The sequence below is a fragment of the Oncorhynchus nerka genome, linkage group LG10, assembly GCF_034236695.1.
Source record: "Oncorhynchus nerka isolate Pitt River linkage group LG10, Oner_Uvic_2.0, whole genome shotgun sequence".
In the NCBI taxonomy this organism is placed as follows: domain Eukaryota; kingdom Metazoa; phylum Chordata; class Actinopteri; order Salmoniformes; family Salmonidae; genus Oncorhynchus; species Oncorhynchus nerka.
Genome location: NC_088405.1, coordinates 31715548 through 31739833, shown reverse-complemented (window position 1 = coordinate 31739833; position 24286 = coordinate 31715548). Strand labels below are relative to the sequence as shown.

The 24286-nt window shown below is 41.4% G+C and overlaps 1 protein-coding gene across 2 annotated transcripts; it reads left to right on the top strand.

Annotated features, from left to right (window-relative positions):
* Nucleotides 1–776: 776 nt before the first annotated feature.
* Nucleotides 777–22019, top strand: LOC115135143 (small ribosomal subunit protein mS37-like). 2 transcript variants are annotated; one of them, XM_029669495.2, is made up of 3 exons: nucleotides 777–1084; nucleotides 1792–1910; nucleotides 21645–22019. In XM_029669495.2, exons 1-3 carry the CDS (start codon nucleotides 946–948, stop codon nucleotides 21723–21725), a joined length of 339 nt encoding a protein of 112 aa, XP_029525355.1. In that variant the 5' UTR covers nucleotides 777–945; the 3' UTR covers nucleotides 21726–22019. The 2 variants fall into 2 exon arrangements, with proteins under 2 accessions (XP_029525355.1, XP_029525354.1); XM_029669494.2 differs by lacking the exon at nucleotides 21645–22019 and adding an exon at nucleotides 7954–9821.
* Nucleotides 22020–24286: the final 2267 nt, after the last annotated feature.

Below are 24286 nucleotides of genomic sequence, written 5' to 3'. Positions count from 1 at the left end.
TCACTTGTTCCTGGCATGGATGATAATAACCTCAGGATAGAATCACTACGAGCTCTGGAATTCTTCTTTATTATATATATTTTTTCGATATGCAAAAAAAGTGTGATTACTTGTGTTTAAAGAGAGATGGGAAAAGAAGGGTAAACTGCTTAGCCAACAAAGGCAGAGGCAGAATGTGTATAATTTAAGAATATGCAGTAAATTATTGCAGCCCATGGGCAAGAATGCAAAAGCTCAAGAAGGATCTTAAAATTGGTCATCTATAAATTGGAAGGGCAGGATATGTAACTCTTTTGATACAATATTATTACACAAATATAATTTAGTTATTAAAGGGGTAATCCGCAGTAAACAATAAAGTGGCCACCTGCCACTGTTTTGGTAAAGAGCTGAGGGATTGGGCTGGAGAAATGTGTCTCAAGTTCATACAGAGCCATGGATGCAAGGACTGACCATCCATAATATCAAACTTATAGTTGTATTCATATTCTGAGGCTATACAATGTTTGTTTATAATTACATTGTTTACAAATAATGGTCAAACAAGCTTATATGTTTAGTTCTGATGGGGTATGACAGTTGAACTAAGCTCATGAGACTTCAAGAATCAATGAGTATATAATTTATCAAAGTCCAAAAATGGAAGTACCAATCGCATTTTGCCGCTTTAGATACATTTAAAATGTGCAGCTCATTAGACGACAGAAAACTACAAACGCTTTACGTTAATCTTTCGTAATGTCTTGTCACAACATAGTCATTACTACAGTAACAGCAATATACGACCAAAGATGGCGCCCCACGTTTGTCTCTTGTGAGGAAATGTTGTTAGAGACAATACTATTTCACGTATCTAGGCAGTTTTGCGATAGTTTATTGTGAAAGCAAGATATTACATTTATATTTTCGCTATTTACGTGTGATAATTTATTTGTGCAAGCCGCAATGGCGATGCAAGGTGGGACTGCGCTTCAGGAGAAGGTCAGTCGGATGTTGAGCAGAAAGCATAAAAAGCCCGTTCTGAAACCCAACAAGCCGCTTGTTCTGAAAGATGAGGTCGCCAACAGGAAAATTAAGAAAGGGGGTAAGGCTTTTCTGTTAAAGGCTTCCAAATTAACCTGTGTAATGACATGTTCTATCCAGTGGATACGGCTGTAGACCTAACACAGCCAACAGCCCAGTACATTTAGTTAGCTAATTGCACGTTTTGTTATTTATTGCTTTACGATTTGTACTGAACGACACGTTTCCCCTAAACGGTGCGCATCGTTCTTCAACAGTCTTGAGGTACGTTTGCTAGCGGTTGGCAAGGTGTGACCTTATCAATATGGGTGTGAATGACTATTTTAAATCGCAACCTCGTGCAGCACACAGAACACACGATCGTCCTCTGGCCCATCATAATCACGTCGTTCTTCAACTGGCCAAACATTGGCAACTAAAACGAGTTTCTATTTGAGAAATGCGGGTAGGTTCCTCCCCGTTTCATTTGCTTCTGTTTAAGAAACGTTTTGGAACATAATAGGCGGAATTAATTTCCCCTGGTCGTGCTGTTCAGTACAGCATAGTTTCGGTGGAATTGAACATTGCACACTGTTCTGTCTACTGAACGTGCCCCAGCTCTCTACACTCTGATTGGTCGGCTGTGTTGACTGTTACATCTCTTATTTACAATGTGCATAAATGACACACTCCTGAAATCATTGTAGATCAGTCATCAGTATGCTGAATTAGTAGTACCTTATAATTTTGACAACAGCATTGGAAAGTGATTACACTGTTTTCCCACAGAGGCCACATGCGTCACAGAGATGTCCATGATGATGGCGTGCTGGAAGCAGAACAACTTCGTCGACACCTTCTGCTCCAATGAAATGCAGTCCTTCTATAAGTGTGTTGAGAAAGCCCAGGTATGTTGCTGCTACTCAGTGTACAGGAAATCCTTGCTCCAGGCTTATTGCACACACCCCTCTCTCCCGACCCCCTGTTGTTTTAAACTAGGTCAGCACGGTTATGTTCTTTTATTAAACATTTTGCTAGGAGACAAGGGCCAAGGTAATGAGACAGCACGGGTAACATAATTTTCTCTGCTGTTAACTGTCTTGAGTCATAACCAAACTCTCCCCCTGCCCAGTTTCCTTTAGGGTCTTCCCTCCTGTTTCGCTTTTTATTTGTGTCAGGGCTAATTTCCCCTCAGCTGAGGTGCCCAGCTACTGCATGCTATTTTAGTGCCGCACAGATGGATAACAAGTTATTAGCTTAATTACGCTTTCAGTTTAGTGTCTACAAGTAGTAATACATTATTTATAAATGTGAATAAATACACTATATTTACAAAAGTATGTGGACACCACTTGAAATGGGTGGATTCGGCTATTTCAGCCACACCCGTTGCTGACAGGTATATAAAATCAAGCACACAACCATGCAATCTCCATAGACAAACATTGGCAATAGAATGTTCTCACTGAAGAGCACAGTGACTTCAACGTGGCACCATCATAGGATGACAACTTTTCAACAAGTCAGTTCGTCAAATTTCTGCTCTGCTAGAGCTGCCCCGGTCAACTGTAAGTGCTGTTATTGTGAAGTGGAAACATATAAGAGCAACAATGGCTAAGCCGGGAAGTGGTAGGCCACACAAGTTCACAGAACAAAAATTGTCTGTCCTCGTGCAACACCCACTACCGAGTTTCAAATCGCTTCTGGAAACAACGTCAGCACAATACCTGTTTGTTGGGAGCCTCATGAAATGGGTTTCCGTGGCCGAAGCCGCACTCAAGCCTAAGATCACCATGCGCAATTCCAAGTGTCGGCTGGAGTGGTGTAAAGCTCACCGCCATTGGACTCTGGAGCAGGTGAAACACGTTCTCTGGAGTGATGAATCACACTGACATCTGGCAGTCCGACGGACGAATCTGGGTTTGGCAGATACCAGAAGAATGCAACCTGCCCGAATGCATAGTACCAACTGTCAAGTTTGGTGGGGGAGGAATAATGGTCTGGGGCTGTTTTTAATGGTTCGGACTCGGCCCCTAGGTGAAGGGAAATCTTAACGCTACAGCATACAATGACATTCTGCTTCCAACTTTATAGCAACAGTCTGGGGAAGGCCCTTTCCTGTTTCAGCATGACAATGCCCCTGTGCACAAAGTGAGGTAAATACATAAATGGTTTGTTAAGATCGGTGTGGACGAACCTGACTGGCCTGCACAGAGCCCTGACCTCAGATGAAGATGGTGCCGACGGATATGGCAGCATCTCGACTAGCTCTTAGGAAACTTTTCAGTATTTTGTTTTTTTATGTACTCTTTTTTACATTATTAGCTCAGGAAATGTTTTGTGTCATAAAATACAGCCGGGAAGAACTATTGCATATTAGAGTGGCGGTAACTCACCAGAACTGTAAGCATTACGACCAGGAATAAGACTCCCTGGAGAAGATTTTTGTTCACTCTCCCCAGAGCAATTACACTTATTCCAGAGGCTGACCCAAAACATCGCCTACGGAGGAGAGGCACTCGAGGCGGCCTGCTGGTTCGACTTAGGAGGTGCGCACACCACCCACCGCTTCCGAGTATATTACTCGCTAATGTTCAGTCTTTGGATAACAAAGTTGAAGAGCAAGAATTTATTTCCAGAGAGTCATCGGGGCCTGTAACATACTTTGTTTCACGGAAACATGGCTCTCTTGGGATACTCTGTCGGAGTCGTTAAAGCCAGCAAGATTCTCAGTACATCACGCAGACCGGAATAAATAGGGAAGGGTGGAGGGGTGTGTTTCATGATTAACGACCCATGGTGTAATTCTAGGAACATACAGGAACTCAAGTCATTTTGTTCACCCGACCTAGAATACCTCGCAATTAAATGCCGACCATATTATCTCCCAAGAGAATTCTCCAACGTCATTGCCAAGGCCGTTTACATCCCACCTCAAGTCGAAACCTCGACGACTCTCAAACAACTTCATGCAAACTGTAAACCACATATCCCGAGGCTGCATTTATTGTAGCTGGGGATTTTAACAAAGAAAATCTGAGGACTAGGCTGCCGAAGCTCTATCCACATATTGACTGTTCGACTCGTGCTACTAAGACTCTTGACCATTGCTATTCAAACTTGTGGAATGCTTACAAGGCCCTCCTTTCGGCAAATCTGACCACAACTCCATCTTGCTCCTCCCATCCTATAGGCAGAAACTCAAACAGGAAGTGCCTGTGCTTCATACTATTCAATGCTGGTCTGACCAATCAGAATCCACGTTTCAGGATTGTTTTGATCACATGGACTGGGATATGTACCGGGTAGCTTGCGAAAATAATCGCATACACAAATAAGGTGACTGAGTTTATAAGGAAGTGTATAGGAGATGTAGTACTCACGGTGACTATTAAAACCTACCCTAACCAGAAACCGTGGATAGATGGTAGCATTCGTGCAAAACTGAAAGCGCGAACCACCACATTTAACAATGGCAAGGTGACTGGTAATATGGCAGAATATCAACAGTGTAGTTATTCACGCCGCAAGGCAATCAAGCAAGCTTAACGTCAGTATAAATATCATCACGGACTACAACAGGAAAACCAGCCACATCGCAGAGACCGACATCTTGCTTCCGGACAGGCTAAATACATTTTTTGCACGCTTTGAGGATAACCCAGTGCCGCCGACGGCCCACTACCAAAGACTGTGGGCTCTCCTTCTCCATGTCCGACGTGAGTAAAACGTTTAAACGCGTTAACCCTCGCAAGGCTGCCGGCCCAGACGGCATCCCTAGCCGCGTCCTCAGAGCATGCGCAGACCAGCGGGCATATTCAATCTCTCCCTATCCCAGTCTGCTGTCCCCACATGTTTCAAGATGGCCACCAATGTTCCTGTACCCAAGAAGGCAAAGGTAACTGAACTTAATGACTATCGCCCTGTAGCACTCACCTCTGTCATCATGAAGTACTTTGAGAGACTAGTCAAGGATCATATCACCTCTACCTTACCTGCCACCCTAGACCCATTTCAATTTGCTTACCGCCCCAATAGACCCACATATGATACAATCGCCATCACTCTACACACTGCCCTATCCCACCTGGACACGAGGAATACCTATGTAAGAATGCTTTTTATTGACTATAGCTCAGCATTCAACACCATAGTACCCTCCAAGCTCATCATTAAGCTTAAGGCCCTGGGTCTGAACCCCACCCTGTGCAACTTTGTCCTGGATTTCCTGATGGGCCGTCCCCAGGTGGTGAAGGTAGGAAACATTACCTCCACTCCGCTTATCCTCAACACTGGGGCCCCACAAGGGTGCGTGTTCAGCACCCTTCTGTACTCCCTGTTCACCCATGACTGCATGGCCAAGCACGCCTCCAACACAATCATCAAGTTTGCAGACGACACAACAGTAGTAGGCTTGATTACCAACAATGACGAGACAGCCTACGGGGATGACGTGAGGGCTCTGGGAGTGTGGTGCCTGGAAAACAATCTCACTCAACGTCAAGAAAACAAAGGAGATGATTGTGGACTTCAAGAAACAGCAGAGTGTGCACCCCCTTCTCCACTGCGGTCCCGTCAATGTAGATAAGGTGGAAAGCTTCAAGTTCCTTGGCATACGCATCACTGACAAACTGAAATGGACCACCCACACAGACAGTATGGTAAAGAAGGTGCAACCGAGCCTCTTCAACCTCAGGAGGCTACATAAATTTGTCTTGTCACCTAAAACCCTCACAAACCTTTACAGATGCACAATTGAAAGCATCCCGTCGTGCTGTATCAACGCCTGGTACGGAAATTGCACCTCCCGCAACCACAAGGCTCTCCAACGCATCACTGGGGCAAACAACCTGCCCTCCAGGACACCTACAGCACCCGATGTCACAGGAAGGTCAAAAAGATCATCAAGGACATCAACCACCTGAGCCACTGCCTGTTCACCCCACTAAAGCTGGTGCAGAGAGACTGAAAAACAGCTTCTATCTCAAGGTAATCAGACTGTTAAACAGCCATCACTAGCACATTAGAGGCTGCTGCCTATAGGCATAGACTAGAAATCACTGGCCACTTTAAGGAATTGAACACTAGTTACTTTAATAATGTTTACATATCTTGCATTACTCATCTCATATGTGTATACACTGTTTTCTATACTATTCTACTGTATCTTAGTCCGCTCCGCTCTGACATCACTCATTCATATGTATAGTCTTAATTCATTCCTAATTAAATCAAATCAAATCAAATTTTATTTGTCACATACACATGGTTAGCAGATGTTAGTGCGAGTGTAGCGAAATGCTTGTGCTTCTAGTTCCGACAATGCAGTAATAACCAACAAGTAATCTAACTAACAATTCCAAAACTACTGTCTTATACATAGTGTAAGGGGATAAAGAATATGTACATAAGGATATATGAATGAGTGATGGTACAGGGCAGCATACAGTAGATGGTATCGAGTACAGTATATACATATGAGATGAGTATGTAGACAAAGTAAACAAAGTGGCATAGTTAAAGTGGCTAGTGATACATGTATTACATAAGGATGCATTCGATGATATAGAGTACAGTATATACGTATGCATATGAGATGAATAATGTAGGGTAAGTAACATTATATAAGGTAGCATTGTTTAAAGTGGCTAGTGATATATTTACATCATTTCCCATCAATTCCCATTATTAAAGTGGCTGGAGTTGGGTCAGTGTCAATGTCAGTGTGTTGGCAGCAGCCACTCAATGTTAGTGGTGGCTGTTTAACAGTCTGATGGCCTTGAGATAGAAGCTGTTTTTCAGTCTCTCGGTCCCAGCTTTGATGCACCTGTACTGACCTCGCCTTCTGGATGATAGCGGGGTGAACAGGCAGTGGCTCGGGTGGTTGATGTCCTTGATGATCTTTATGGCCTTCCTGTAACATCGGGTGGTGTAGGTGTCCTGGAGGGCAGGTAGTTTGCCCCCGGTGATGCGTTGTGCAGACCTCACTACCCTCTGGAGAGCCTTACGGTTGAGGGCGGAGCAGTTGCCGTACCAGGCGGTGATACAGCCCGCCAGGATGCTCTCGATTGTGCATCTGTAGAAGTTTGTGAGTGCTTTTGGTGACAAGCCGAATTTCTTCAGCCTCCTGAGGTTGAAGAGGCGCTGCTGCGCCTTCTTCACGACGCTGTCTGTGTGAGTGGACCAATTCAGTTTGTCTGTGATGTGTATGCCGAGAAACTTAAAACTTGCTACCCTCTCCACTACTGTTCCATCGATGTGGATAGGGGGGTGTTCCCTCTGCTGTTTCCTGAAGTCCACAATCATCTCCTTAGTTTTGTTGACGTTGTGTGTTTTGGGTATATGTTGTGTAATTTGTTAGATATTACTGCACTGCCGGAGCTAGAAGCACAAGCATTTTGTTTCACCTGCAATAACATCTGCTAATCACGTGTATGTGACCAATTAAAATGTGATTTTAATTTGAACCCCATCCAACACCATTGGGATGAATTTGAACACCGACCAAGAGCCAGTCCTAATCGCCCAACATCAGTGCCCGACCTCACTAATGCTCTTGTGGCTGAATGGAAGCAAGTCACCACAGCAATGTTCCAGCATCTAGTGTAAAGCCTTCCCAGAAGAGTGGAAGCTGTTATTGCAGCAAGGGGGGGACCAACTCCATGTTAATGCCCATGAATTTGGAATGATATGTTCGATGAGCTGATGTCCACATACGTTTGGTCATGTAGTGTATCTCAAGCCGATATGTTTTTAAATGAATTAGTATTTGTATTTATTATGGATCCCCATTACCTGCTGCCAAGGCAACAGCTACTCTTTCAGGGATCCAGCAAAATTAAGGCAGTTATAAAAGTTTTAAAACATTACATATATCTATAACACAAAATCCAGTATTGAATGAGGCAAAACATTTTCTTAAAGTTTTTCTTTCAATGTATTTCCTTACAGATTGCAGTGAAAAACAAATCAGAGCAACACACCATTGGCCAGAGTGGACGCCTTCAACCCAAACAAGCTACTATCCTGCTGAAAAGATACCCCAACTTACACGTAGAAATCTAGGACTACTCCCAGCCCTACTACTACGATGTATTAATTGACAAAGGTTGTGGGCCAGAGAATCTTAACCACCCTGCCCACTGTCCTCTGTTATCATGCTTGGCCTTTGTGGCCAACTGGGGTCTCTGCTAGTTCTTACGGTAAAGAGGAAGTCTCTTAGATCACAGAAACATCACCAACGTTCCACGAATGCTAGACGTGATTCATCAACAAAGTGAATTAAGTGGATTTATTGTGCTGCAGATGCACTTCTTGTGATTGCCATGTTAAATTGAGTACGCTGTTATAGGTCATCATATAAAACAGTACCATTAAAATGGCTTCAGTCACAAAAGAAGATTCCTACGAATATGTAACTTCACTCACTGTCTAGTATTTTGAAGAGCATTTTCATTACGCATTCAGTTATTGCTATATTATTGCATGGCTTTTTAAGATTCCCTATTAATTTACATTTCTCAAATAACGATCAAGGACATTTGTTTTCATAACATGACATGATATCGTGTGTGTGCCCTGGATGAAATATAGTGTGAATGACTTATCTCAGTGTCCTGAGTTGACTCCCATAAAATGTATTTCCCTTTAAAAATGATCTAAATAAATCCATACTGCACAGACAGTGGTTGCTAACGATATTAAGATATTAGTGACCTCTGCAGTATTTAATTATGGTTATTTTGTTGCATTTCCTCTGGAGTGCACCACCACCGGACATTCACCTCAATAGGATACCTATTTTGAGTTTCCAATGGATCACTCAAATGTAATTTGAAACACTCCTGATATAGTTGAATTGCCTAGCTGTTCTGTATTATTGGCCAATTTTCCAGATAGGATTACATGCCAGGAAGCAAAGCCCATTGCAGGTCATAGTCTTATAGGTATTGGAAATCATATTAAGATGACTGAGGTACCAAGACAATATCTCAGTGACCGACTAATGTCTACTGGAATATCAGCTCCAGTTTCCATTACCTTATAATTCACTCCTTTTTATAACTCACTCCTTATAATTCAAGTCCTTTTTATTCAGGCAATGGTTTTTAGGAAACTGCTAAATCCTCTATCAGATTTGGGGGGTCCTCATTATAAAAAGAGAAAAGTTGCCATCTCGCTCCACCCACGGTGCCCCCCATTTCCTTGCCTATTTATTTCCTGCTAAACGTGCATACTGAAATGGAAATGCTTTCCTTTGTCATCAGCACTCGTGCAGATGGGTTTGATCAAACCACCACAAAATAGTAATTCACTCTAGGGCTGAGTCCGACCTGAGTTAAGCTTGCATAAATGGAGCGCAATTCCCTCATGAACTTTTCTCTATATGTGTATTCTGAGCTTGAATTTAAGCAGGAGAATAGAATGCTATTCACCTGCTATTCATTTGGGTGGAGATCAAATGAATAAAGGTGTGGTGGAGGTGTCTATAGATAAGCAGTATTCTGACCTTGACTTAATTCCCTAATAATTCCCCCACCTTACACACAAGGAAACCATGAATAAGGTCTAGTGAACCTACCGGTTCCATGTAGAAAAAGCATCTACCTATTTTTTTTTGACTGAAATAACACCATTCTCCATGCACTAATTTACAACTTGATAAGAGCTAGGTAAATTAGTAATATGTTTGGGTAAGGGAATTGTATATATAAATAACTTGATTTAGATCTATACCAAGCAAAAATATAAACGCAACATGTAAAGTCTTCATCCCATGTTTCATGAGCTGAAATAAAAGATCCCAGAACTTTTCCACACCCACAAAAAGCTTATTTCTCTCAAGTTTAGTGCACAAATTTGTTTACATCCCTGTTAGTGAGCATTTATTTTTTGCCAAGCTAATCCATCCACCTGACAGATATGGCATTTCAGGAAGCTGATTAAACAGCTTGATCATTATATTGGGGATAATAAAAGGCCACTCTAAAATGACGAGTATTTATTGTCTGTAATAAAGCCCTTTTAAGGGGAGAAACTCATTCTGATTGGCTAGGCCTGGCTCCCAAGTGGGTGGCCTATGCCCTCCCAGGCCCACCAATGGCTGCGCCCCTGTCCAATCATGTGAAATCCATAAATTAGGGCCTAATAAATATATTTCAATTGACTAACTCCATAAACATATTTTTTTAAATATTTTTGTTCAATATATTTGATCTTATAATCACTGGAGACAAAACCAGTCATATGACAGCAAACTGAAGCATATCAACAGTAAAGTTTATGAATTGAAATTTTACGGCCTTTTAACTTGCTGGAATAGGCACTCTCAAATGTCTTAATTATAGGCTACCATGACTTTTTCTGTTTCTTATTTCTATTATGTTAAATTTTAGCCACTGTCTGTATCGACCGTCAGTAGGTCTAGTAACCACACATATTCAACTGCCAATTTACTGTTAGTTCCCTTCAGTTGGTATTGCCTACATTATCATTCCATTTATTTACATTGTTTTGTTTACCTTCATTTGCTTCCTCTGTAAATGCCGCCACGGCTGTGTGGTTGTTGTTGAGGATCATTAGTAACAGTTGATAAAACAAATAGGAGAAATGTGGTGGACCCTCTGTTAAATTACACATTTCTCGAGGTTAAAATATCGCAAAAAACATGATATATCTTTCATTCAAGAGAAGACAACCTCCCACGTTATAACATCGGCCTGTATTGAAATCTGACATGTATGATAAACATTTTGAGGATCTAAATGTAATATTCCTATTAACTTCCAGTGTAGTGAAGAGTGGCTGTATCGCAATGCTACGTCATATGGGCCTCATTTCTGCCTGCTTGAACGACAATAGCTCAAGTAGCCTACATGAAATGACCCCAGGAATCGATAAAACATTGCTCAGAGATGCACAAAAACAATATAACATTCAACATGGGTGAGTCTTTCATTTTTGTTTGCATACATTTTTACAATGGAGCCAATTTTGACTTTGCAGCTCTCCCATCTAGTGGAAATTGCTCAGTTCTGCCTCAAGGACCCATCCCAATAAATGTCAACCTGCTTAAGAGGCATAGAGCACCACAGTGGAGGTGTCATAATACTCATAAAACCCAGCGGTCAAACAGGGAAAAGGTTCCAATCGTTTTTACACCATTAATTTTTCCCATAGGGGATTTTAGAAACACTTAAAATAAGGACTGTGTTTCGTGTAGGTTTACCCTGGCACGACGTTTTGATAACCGTGTAAATCTCTCTCAGACAAGGTGACTTTTCTCAATATATTCAGCTCTATTAACTCTCAGATTCTGAAATGCTAAGTAGACATCATACAAGCTCCTGCACATCATCTCTAGCTGATACCTTTGCTAACAGGTATTGTGTCAATTTTAAACTTCACAAGAGAGTTCATAGAATTGTCCATTTACTTTTTTTGAGGGCCAATTTATTAATTACTAAATGTAGCTAACATTAGATAGTAATGGTCCTGGGTAGCTCAGTTGGTAGAGAATGGCGCTTGTAACGCCAGAGTAGTGGGTATGATTCACAGGACCACCCATATGTAAAATGTATGCATGCATGACTGTAAATGGCTTTGGATAAAAGTGTCTGGTAGATGGCATATATGGGATAGTTAATCCAGAGATTATTACTTTTGCCTCGATTCGGCAGTCTCGTCCAGATCATCATGGCATTTGTAGTTCTAGAGATTCTTACCTTTTCCTCGATTCGGCAGTCTCATCCAGATCATCATGGCATTTGTAGTTCTTTATGATAGCTAATTAGCATTTAATTTTGGGGAGGTAAATACAGAGGAATATATTGATAAAAGTCACCTTATCCTAAAGAGATTTACACGGTTATCAAAAGGTCACGCCAGGGTAAGCCTACATGAAAGTGTTTCTTAAAAAAAAAAATGAATGGTGGAAAAACGATTGGAACCATTTCTTTGTTTGACCACTAGGTTTGATGGGTATTATGACTCACACTGTGGTAGTCTATTAGAAGAAGACAAATGAATAACCAATTGAAGGACATCTTGCAGAATTGCAGGATAAACAAATGTTAGAGTTTATACATAGCTGGCCATAAATGGATGTTGCATTTTACTTTATAAGTTGTTGCAGCCTGTTCTCATAGACTAGATGTAACATAGTGAATGTAATTCCGGGACACTCAAATTAGTAGGATATGTTAAATCTGGTATGGTTACATAAAACAGATTGTTACTTAAGTTTGGATGGGTGGACATATAACACAAACGTCTAGCAACCCAAAGGTTGCAATTTCAGATGTCATCACGACAACGTTAGCATTTTAGCTAGTTAGCAACTTTTCAACTACTTACTACATTTTAGCTACTTTTGCAACTATTTAACATGTTAGCTAACCCTTACCCTAACCTTACCCCTTTTAGCTAACCTTAAACCCAACCCATAGCCTAGCTAACAATAGCCAGCTAGCTAAAGTTAGAACATATAATATGAATTGTAATTGGAATGTATCATACGAAATGGGTGATGGACATCCACAAATTAATACATACACTACATGGTCAAAAGTATGTGGACACCTGCTCGCTGAACATCTCATTCCAAAATCATGGGCATTAATATGGAGTTGGCAACCCCTTTGCTGCTATAACAGCCTCCACTCTTCTGGGATGGCTTTCCACTAGATGTTGGAATATTGCTGGAGGGACTTGCTCCCATTCAGCCACAAGAGCATTAGTGAGGTTGGGGCACTGATGTTGGGCAATTAGGCCTGGCTCGCAGTCTGTGTTCCAGTTAATCTCAAAGGTGTTCGATGGGGTTGAGGTCAGGGTTCTGTGCAGGCCAGTCATGTTCTTCCACACCGATCTCAACAAACCATTTCTGTATGGACATCGCTTTCAGCATTGTAATGCTGAATCTGGAAAGGGCCTTTCACAAACTGTTGCCACAAAGTTGGAAGCACAGAATCGTCTAGAATGACGTTATATGCCATAGCGTTAAGATTTCCCTTCACTGGAACTAAGGGGCCTAGTCCAAACCATGAAAAACAGCCACACCATTATTCCTCCTCCACCAAACTTCACAGTTGGCAGTATGCATTCGGGCAGGTAGCGTTCTCCAAGCATCTGTGTTTCCACTGCTCCAGAGTCCAATGGTTGCGAGCTTTACATCACTTCAGCCACTCTTGGCATTGCACATGGTGATCTTAGGCTTGTGTGCAACCGAGGACAGTTGATTTTAACGGGCTTCAGCACTCGGTGGTCCTGTTCTGTGAGCTTGTGTAGCCTACCACTTCGTGGCTGAGCCATTGTTGCTCCTAGAACTTTCCACTTCACAATAACAGCACTTTCAGTTGACCAGGGCAGAAATTTTACGAACTGACTTGTTGGAAAGATGACATCCTATGGCGGTGCCACGTTGAAAGTCACTGAGCTCTTCAGTAAGGCCATGCTACTGTCAATGCTTGTCTATGATGATTGCATGGCTGTGTGCTCAATTTGATATGTCTGCAGTGGGTGTCGCTGAATTAGCCGAATCTACTAATTTGAAGGGGTGTCCACATACTTTTTTTGTGTCAATTTCGTCCAGCCCATCCCAATAAAAGATGGTCTGGTCTAATGCTGTGGCGGTCATACAATTTTTGTCAGATGGTTATTGTCATGCAAAAGACTGCCAGCCTCATGGTAATTGACCGTTAATAAACATAAACACATTTAGCATCTCCAGGCCTCCACGCATACAAGGCCTTCACGCGTACACCATCACAATAAATCCTTTCTTTATTTTAGGCAGGTCTAAAGAAACGTGATATGAAGAACATTTATTTCAGAAGAACATAATATGATTTGGGCTATTGTATGTTATCTGGCTATGCGCCATGCCATGTAGGCTTGTTAATTTAGCAAGATATGTGTATATAGCTGAATAAAATAGACAGGATATTTTTCCCATTCCGGAGCGAGTGCCTATATGAATTGGCTATGTTGAGCGTAAAAGTGATCAGTTGAAACAGAACCTACAGTGGGGCAAAAAAAGTATTTAGTCAGCCACCAATTGTGCATGTTCTCCCACTTAAAAAGATGAGAGAGGCCTGTAATTTTCATCATAGGTACACTTCAACTATGACAGACGAAATGAGAAAAAAAAATCTAGAAATTTACATTGTAGGATTTTTAATGAATTTATTTGCAAATTATGGTGGAAACATGATTGAGAACCATATCAGGCCAAAACACATAGAAATAGACAAACTAGACATACAACATAGAATGCCCACTCCTATCACACCCTGACCAAACAAAACATAGAAACAAACAACGCAAATGGTCAGAGTGTGACAAATATGCATATATTTAGATGGATTTCTTTCATTGATCCCTAATATTCTGAACCCGTTCTGTCGATATATTGTAGTGAGTCTGTCGACAAAATTATAACTAAATACACTGTATTTAAAGGGATGGCTTGAAATAAATGTAGGAGCGTGTTAGCTGTCCGATGCCACCTGTGTCAGTTCCTTGTACTCAGCCTGAAACTTGTGTTAAAGTTCCGGGAAGATTTGATGCCGGCTATACACACCAGGTCTCCAGTACACCTTCACAACCCGGTGTGTCTTGTTCCTGCTTCTCGCACTCATCCTGAGGTGCGTGTTCTCAGCCCGGTACCACCAGTGCCGGCACCACGCACCAGGCCTATAGTGCGCCTCGGCAGTGCGCCTTTTCACCTGCTCTTTGACTCTGTGTAGCCATGTCACATCAAGTCCAAATTCATATTCATAATAATATGACTACATTTACTTCAGACTGACATGCCTAAATAATTAACAGTCCAATACTCAAGGAAACTCAATAGGTCTTTTGAAGATCATATCAGAACCTATAAGGCCTTTCTGCTTTTGTTAGTCCCTCTTTGATTCCTTGTTAAGACCAGAATAGAACTTCGGAAAATACATAGCTGTTTCAATAGTGTGTATATATAAGAAATAATGTGCTACCTTTGCATCTTAAAAGATTGCCAGCAGAGCATGATAGACTGCCAACTCCCAAGTTGCACAGCAATATTTACAAATCCTTGGAGGAGATGTTGATTTTATTAAGCTCATCTTGTAAACACTTCTGACTTTATGTTGGGATGCCAGAGAAAACAAGTGGTGCTCTTAAAGTAGGCCTAATCACACCTTGATCAGTGGGAAACAAATTCTATGCTTTGACTTTCTCCTTCAAAACCATCTTTGAAAATAGCCTATAGGCATATACTAGAAATTCATCTCAATATTGCATATTTATTTGTTATAATAATGATTATCTTCTCAGTAATAGTGAGAAGGTTATTTGTGGTTTAAAAGTGGTTTATTTAATGCTGCAATATGTGTGCGACCTAACATAATTCACTTAGAAATGTGTGTTATAGATCTATCATTCTCATTGAAAGCCTAAGAAGCAGTAGATATGTTCTATGTGTGCTATTCCTATGCTACCGGTTCTTAAGTTGTTGATTTTTTTTCTTTATTCTTTGGGTTTTGTACACCAGCTTCAAACAGCTGAAAATAAAATATTTTTGGATATGGAAAATATATTTCACAATACATGCTTGTTTTGTCACATAAACTGAAATTAGGCAAACTATTGGAATTTTAGCAACCAGGAAATGTTGGAGCTATTTCTGCATATTGCATTTTAAAATTTGTATTAAAACATGTTTCTTATTAAGTAAGCTGTAGGTTTAGGTCACACTTCCCCATAGAAAATAAATAGCCTAGTGTATTAAACTCGGGACACATCTTTACCGTTAGCACAGATACTGATAAGAGAGAGCCAAAAGGCGTAGTCTATTACAAGTTCGAAAATGTGTCAAGCTCACTAATTTAAATAATCTATAGTTGACAAGCGGGCATATAGGGTCCAACATGTCATACAACCTGGCTTTTAAATAAGCTCTGCGCACAGTAGGCAATACTGCTGCTGTTACATGTGTTCATATGGGTTCAAAGGCTCATAAAATGTTTCCACTGCTGCCTCAGGTTGTGAGCAGCAGCCTAGTCTACTACTGGAATGAATTAAGTGAGCGAATAACGTGTACCAGCCTATTGCCAAGTAAGGTACCATAACGGAAAAGTCTCAACAGAACCCTTGGGATGTCCCAACTCTGACCTCACCCCATTGAAGTAAAGATGTAAAAGGGTTAGGATAAGGGTAAGGGTTAGGGTAGAGGTTAAAGTCCAGGTAGCAGATAATGAACCTGTATATTATCTAATATATACATGGGTTCTAACTTGACAAATTCTTTGTTAGTTTACAATTGTACAATTTATGCTCCCCGCGTATGAAGATGAAGAAGACTACCAGAAAGCTCCGAACACAAGATTGAGGAATATATTGCCTTTAGCCTACTGTACATGGTGATATATTGCCTGTAGCCTACTGTACATGGTAATATATTGCCTGTAGCCTACTGTACATGGTAAGCTAATGCGGACCAAGTGGCACTTCACTTTTTAGTATGGAAAACTGCTATGAGGATTTTTCTACAATATTCATATTGACACAATTACAATCTTTATAAAATAAAAAATATAATTTCATAAATGTGGAAAAACGAATTTGCATGAAAATTAGCTAGCCACCAGCAGATGAAACAGAAAGTGAATTCTCTCCTCCCTCTCACCTCAGTACAGCTTGTGGCTATCACTGTCTAACTGGCTAGGTTTAGGATTTTTACTAGCCCATACCAGGGACAAACTTAGCTATATTATTGACATTTGGCAGTACGCAAACAAAATCTAGTTCACTTATTTTGCCAGCTAGAAAGAAATAGCCACCAATTCATTCAGACACAGGAGAAAGAAGATCGCAAGCAAACGTTATCTGCTGCCTCTTCAACAAAAAGCAACTGTGCCGGCGTTTTATAGGCTCCTGACCAACTATGCTATTTTGTGTATTTTTTTTGCGCTGATCAAAACTTTTTTGTGCATAATGTTTCTGCCATTGTTTCCAATGACCAAAAAGAGCTTCTGGACATCAGAAAAGCTATCACTAACTTCCATTTGGATGAGGACTTCTACTTCAATGAGTCGGAGGCGAAAGACATATTGATTATCCCGGACCAGGCCCAAATCCCCGACACTCAAAGAAGGAGACGGCGCTATAGAGGCCAGCGTACAGAACACCTGGCGAGACTACGTCAGAGAGTGGAAAAAATCCGTTCTATTGGCAAATGTGCAATCACTGGAGAATAAACTGGATGAGCTCCGTTCGAGACTATCCCATCAACGTTATCTGAAGAACTGTAATATCCTATGTTTCTCCGGACATGGTAAATATAAATCTAGCTGGGTTTTCTATACATTGGCAGGACAGAACGGCAGCGTCAGTGACGCTCAGGGAAAAGGGGGTGTCTGTCTCTTTGTTAACTGCTGCGTGATCTCTAATATTAAGGAAGCCTCAAGGTTCTGCTCGCCTGAGTTAGAATAGTTTTCCTCTATATTTTTCTTAGCTGTCTATTTACTACCACAAACCGATGCTGGCACTAAGACCGCACTCAACGGACATTATAGGGCCATAAGCAAACAAGAAAATACTCACTCAGAGGCAACACTCCTAGTGGCCGGTGACTTTAATGCAAGAAAACTGAAATAGTTTTTAACCTAATTTCTACCAGCATGTCACCTGTGCAACTAGATCACCTTTACTCCACACACAGAGACGCATACAAAGCTCTCCCTCACCCTCCATTTGGCAAATCTGAATATAACTATATCCTCCTGATTCCTGCTTACAAGCAAAAACTCAAACAGGAAGTACCAGTGACGCACTCAATACGGAAGTGGTCCAATGAAGCAGATGCTAAGTTACAGGACTGTTTCGCTAGCAGAGACTGGAAAATGTTCTGGGATTCATCCAATGACATTGAAGAGTTTTCCACATCAGTCACCAGCTTCCTTAATAAGTGCATTGACGACAACGTCCCCACAGTGACCGTATGTACATATCGCAACCAAAAGCAATGGATTACAGGCAACATCGGCACTGAGCTAAAGGCTAAAGCTGCCGCTTTCGAGGAGCGGGACACTAATCCGGACACTTATAAGAAATCCTGCTACGCCCTCCGATGAACCATCAAACATGGAAAGCGTCAATACAGGACCAAGACTGAATCATAGTACACTGGCGCTGACGCTCGTCGGATATGGCAGGGTTTGCAAACAATCATGGATTACAAAGGGAAAACCAGCCACGAGCTGTCCATTAACGCAAGCCTACCAGACGAGCTAAATACCTTCTATGCTCGCTTCAAGGCTAGCAACACTGAACCATGCATGAGAGCACCAGCTGTTCCGGATGACTGTGTGATCACATTCTCTGTAGCCGATGTAAGACCTTTAAACAGGTTAACATTCAAAAGGCCGCAGGGCCAGACAGATTACCAGGACGCATACTCAGGGCATGCGCTGACTAGCTTGTAAGTGGCAATCCACTTGTTGTCGTTGGTTGGCTCACTCCGACTGGCCGTTGGACTGGGGGTGGAACCTGGAGGACAGGCTGGCCTATGACCCAATGAGTGTGCAGAACACCTTCCAGAACTGGGACGAGAACTGAGGACCCCGGTCGGAGACCATGTCCACTGGCAGTCCATGGATCCGGAAGACGTGCTGCACCATGAGCTGGGCCGTGTCTTTGGCAGAGGGTAGCTTGGGGAGAGGAATGAAGTGGGTGGCTTTGGAAAACCGATCCACTACGGCGGTGTTGCCCTCAGATGGGAGGAGACCTGTGACAAAGTCCAGGGATATGTGAGACCAGGGACAGGCACAGGTTGAAGGAGACCAGCAGGAGCTTGCCAAAGAGTCTTGTTCTGTGCATAGATTGTGCATGCGGCGACAAACGCGGAGACGTCAGGAACCATGGTAGGCCACCAAAAGCGCTGTCGCACAAAGGCCAAGATCCGCCGGGAACCCGGGTGGCAGGCAAGCCTAGAGGAGTGGGCCCACTCCAGGACTGAGGAGCAGACCACATCAGGAACGAACATCCGGAACAAATCTGTCGGACATGGAGCACGTGCTCTTGGACGGAACAGGAGAAGACGAGATGACATCGAGGTAGACGAAGACGAACCGATTCAACATGTCGCGGAGAACATCATTAACCAGAGCCTGGAACACAGAAGCGCAGTTCGACATGTTCCTGGACGGAGTATCCGAGGAAGTATAGGACGAGCTTGCAGCCCGGGAACTACTGACGGATCTCGACTCGCTCATCGCCTTCACCATTCGGATCGATGGGCGACAACAGGAACGAAGGAAGGAGAGGAGAAGAGATTTCACTCACCAGTCCAAGGACTCGACCTAGCCTCCGAGGCATCCCGGAAGTCCCTGACGGCTTTGTTGCCGAGAGAATCCGAGGCTACCCGAGTTCCCCAGAGAGTCTCCGAAGACTGCAGATTCACCTCTTACCGAGCCTATGCAACTAGGCAGAGTTTGACCGTCTCCAGCTTTGGCTTCACACTAGGAGTTGCCTGTATTGCGGGTGTTACTAGCCAGTTTGTACTATCACGTTTCAGGTAAGACCCAGATGCAGACAGGGTCGAAGTAACAAAAGTTTACTACTAGTACAGGGGCAGGCAAAACGACAGGTCAAGGGCAGGCATATGTCAGTAATCCAGATAAGGAGCAAAAGGTTCAGAATGGCAGGCAGTCTCAGAGTCAGGGCAGGCAGGGGACAATAATCCAGTGTGGTGTGGCAAGGTACAGAACGGCAGGCAGGCTCAGGGTCAGGGCAAGCAGAATGGTCAAAACCGGGAAAAACTAGAAAACAGGAACTAGAACAGACAGGAGCAAGGGGAAAAACACTGGTAGGTTTCATGAAACAAAATGAACTGGCAACAGACAGACAACATAGGTATAAATACATTGGGGATAATGGGGAAGATTGGAAACACCTGGAGGGGGGTGGAGACGAGCACAAAGACAGGTGAAACAGATCAGGGTGTGACATAAATTACGTTACGTTTGGTATGGTTGCATAAGACAGATGTAGGGTGGGTGGTTGGTTGGTCAGGTAGATGGGTGGGCATATAACGCAAACATCTAGCAACACAAAGGTTGCGAGTTCAAATCTCATTGTGGACAACTTGAGCAATTTAGCTAATTAACAACTTTTCAACTACTTATTACTTTTTAACTACTTTGCATCTACTTAGCATGTTAGCTAACCCTAACCTTAACCCTTTTAGCTAACCCTTCCCATTAACGTTAACCTAACTCCTAACCCTAACTCCTAGCCTAATCCTAAGGTTAGCCACCTAGCTAGAATGTATAACATATCATACATTTAGCAAATTCAGAACATATTGTCCATTTTTATTTATTTTTTTACATATTGTACGTTTTACAAATTGGTAACATACTGTATAATAAATTTGTAATTTGTAACATATTATACAAAATGGGTGATGGAAATCCACACATTAATACATACCATACAAAACTTAACATATCATACTAAATGTGACCCACCACCTCGACTCGGTCCTATGTAGCAACATTTTAAAGGGTGTTTTTTAAATTGGCTAACAGTAAAGTTTCAGAGCTAGAAAATGGTATATCATATACTGCAGTTGAGGAACAATAGGAAAGTAAATATTCTTTGAAGGTTAATAAACTTGTAAACCCACTTTTGAGAAAATGGCCTTGAATGTTTTGGTACACTTACTGGAGAGCGCTTCTTTGTCTACACCCATTCAGCATCGTTCACACTATTTTAAGCCTTAGCCCCACCCTTCTCTTTAAGGATTCACATGTACTAAAAAGAGTAACATAGTGTAGTAAGTAACCAAAGATTTCAAGATTAAAAGTGGTGAAAGTAGTAGCAAAAAGTAGTAGTAAAAATATACTTTATCTAGTCCTCTGCCCTAATCCTAATCTGACTTTCATGCAGGTCATGTTATTCCTCACATTACCATCTCTGGTAAACACACACTATATCAAATAAAATCAAAGTTTATTTGTGACATGCACAGGATACAGAAGGTGTAAACGGTACAGTGAAATGGTTACTTGCATAGTGGAGTCCTTTGTTTAGACATGTAGCTAGGTACCTAGCTAGCTAAACAATGAACCATAATCCCAACCCATACTTCCATGCATGAATCTGCAGGTAGCTAAAGCTAACCAACTAGGTTCAATGTTAGTTAGCTAGCTAAAATTAGGCTATAACTAGCAATGTAAATGGATTTCTGAGATACAAATAATATTACTGCACAGATCATACACGTAACGTTAGCTAGTGAGCCAGCCAGCTAACGGAAACTAGCTAGCTAACAGTATGCTTTAATTTGCAAGGATAACGACTTTATGACAAAATCTGAAACGTATAATATCTGAAAATGTTGCTAGACTCTTGCCCATATACATGGATGAACCATTCTCCCTCTCTGTCATGGATGCCATGGTTGCCCGTAGTTTGAAGATGTAATCCAGAGACAGGTGTTTTATACAACAGCCTTCTGTGTTATCTTTTCGACTCCTTCCACATTTGCAATCATTGCCGTTTCTTCCCCATCACTGTCATCAGAAGAATCTACAGTCTGGTTCAATGAAAAATGTTTCTACCTAAATCATGCATTTCCTCATTGTCTGATTCATTTTCAGAACCAGAGGGAGTCAGAATGGCACGATCGTCCTCCAGAAAGTAGTCCATCACAACTTTTTCACACTGATCTTTGTCGATAGCGGGCAGCAATGTTGAGAACGGGAGCCACACTTTTACAGTTTCTCAAGACATCGTTCAAAAAAGCTGTGGTAGCAAGGATTATGTACACATAGGGAGCAGCTCATGTTATAGACAGAACCATGCTACATGGCAGACCAATCCAATCTCATCTCTCGGCATGTCCAGCCCATCCATTGTCAGGAATGGAATATTACTGTCTTTTTCTGTGTCTAAACCAACTAGGCACAATTGACCTATTTTATTTGTATTTACAGATGTCATACAAGTGTGTTATTAAAGCATATGAACGTTCACATGGTCCAGAAGGTATTTTTGCAACAACAACAAAATATTTTTTATATATAACAAAATATATATGTTCAAATGCCTGTCCTGTGAAGTAGTGACCTGAGACAGAAGCCTAGCTTCCTGGAACAGGTCACAAATGGAATGTCTAGGATTTCTGTACAGAGTAATACTAAATGCTCTGAGACCAGGTTAGGTTTCCATCCAACCTTTTATTGTGAGTAAAGTAACGTTACATGTCAAATAAAAAATTAATAATGACAGGCCTGACGGAAACAACATTTTTCTGGAAACTTTCCTAATGTCGACTAAACAAAATATGCTAGACACGGTGGGATATTTTTTTGTGTTGGTAAAAAAACGATGCGAGAAATGTCGGTGGAAAAGCTTTTATGCGCAAATATTGATATAATAACCATCATATCAAAGTACATTTTGAGTCACGCTGTGACATGTTGTGTGGTCCTCCCACTATGACTCGTCTGGAAAGCATGCAGTTTATTAGGCTACAGATTAAATAAATTATGATTGCTGTGCATTGTTGGGTTTAGAGCTTGCAAGAAAGGCATTTCACTGTAGTTGTGCATGTGACATTAAACGAGTAAATATATTTTGATGAACTTCACAGGGTGGTGAAAATGCAAGGTGTTGAGCTTGATGTTCCATTCCAATAGATATTGAAGGTGTTATTCTGGTGACATGATCAACAATGCTTGCCTGCTTTTTGACAAATAAAAATAATCTTGCTCTTTTGTCCATAATAATATCATCATGTAGGCTATCTGCGCACATTGTATCTGCAAGCAATTGGCTATAGCGCACATGTCAATACCAGAGTGGGCACACTCGCTATATAATGCAAACAACATTTGTGAAAACCATCAGTAGAGTTGAAAATGCGATGAAAACCATTTCACTTTGTATTAGATACATGGACATGTACCATGTCATCATGCACAGCCTTTTATCTGCAACCACTCAATTGGATGGAAACACATCTCTGGTGGGAAAATGCGCATATTGTTTCTATGTGGATTTTAGAATATATGCATGAAAATCTGTCACCAATTGGATGGAAACCTTGTTAGGGATAATGCTGGGTCTCTGCTTGTGCTTCTGACTCTTTGAGATGCTTTAGAAACAACATTAATGGCAGTGGTGGAAAAAGTACCCAATTGTTATAATTGAGTAAAAGTAAAGATACATTAATAGAAAATTACTCAAGTAAAAGTCACCACGTAAAATCCTACTTGAGTAAAAGTCTAAAGTAAAAGTCTTGAGTAAAAGTCTTGGTTTTAAATATACTTAAGTATCAAAAGTAAATGTAATTGCTCAAATATAGGTAAAATTACAAATAATTTAAATTCTTTATATTAAGCAAACCAGATGGCACCATTTTCTTGTTTTTTAAATGTATAGATAACCAGGGGCAGGCTCCAACACTCAGACATAATTTACAAAGGAAGCATGTGTTTAGTCAAAGTGAGTCCGCCAGATCAGAGGCAGTAGGGATGACCTGGGATGTTCTCTTCATAAGTATGTAAATTAGACAATTCTCCTGTCCTGCTAAGCATTCAAAATGTAATGAGTACTTTTGGGTGTCAGAGAAAATGTATGGAGTAAAAAGTACATCATTTTCTTTAGAGATGTAGTGAAGTAAAAGTTGTCAAAAATAGAAATAGTAAATCCCAATTCGCCCACCTCACAAATGTATCCCAATTTTTACGTGTTTCATTCACAGTGTTACACTGACTGCAGGGCAGTCCGGAAATCGGATTGTTTCTGAAGTTAGAGCTGATTTGGAGAAAACCTCAAACACATTTTTTTGAACAACATTACAATATTATGACAATTGATTTATGAGTTTGTAATTTGGAATGTTTTCTTGGGGTGCTCTAAATTACTATTATATGCGTTTCTGGCCTTAAAAAATTGGTGCTACAGGTTAGAGGTTAAGGTATGGGCTTCCCAAGAAACCCGGATTGCACTAACCTACCAAAACCTTGCCTAAATGAGGATGCAACAGTGGTTTATGTTAGAGAATATGTTTAGGTCTCATTACTGGAAGGCAATATGCATTTAATTGATAATTTAGTTGTTTTAACTGCCTATGCCTTGAAAGCAGGTTCTGGAGATGCGTAGGGCTAATTGAATGTTTTTTGGTTTTGGTGAAGTGGATTGAATTCACCGTGCACATCGAATCCAGGTGGAACATTTGTCATTACATTCCGGCATATTTTGGCTTCAAAATCCCACAGCAATATGCAGTTAGGCG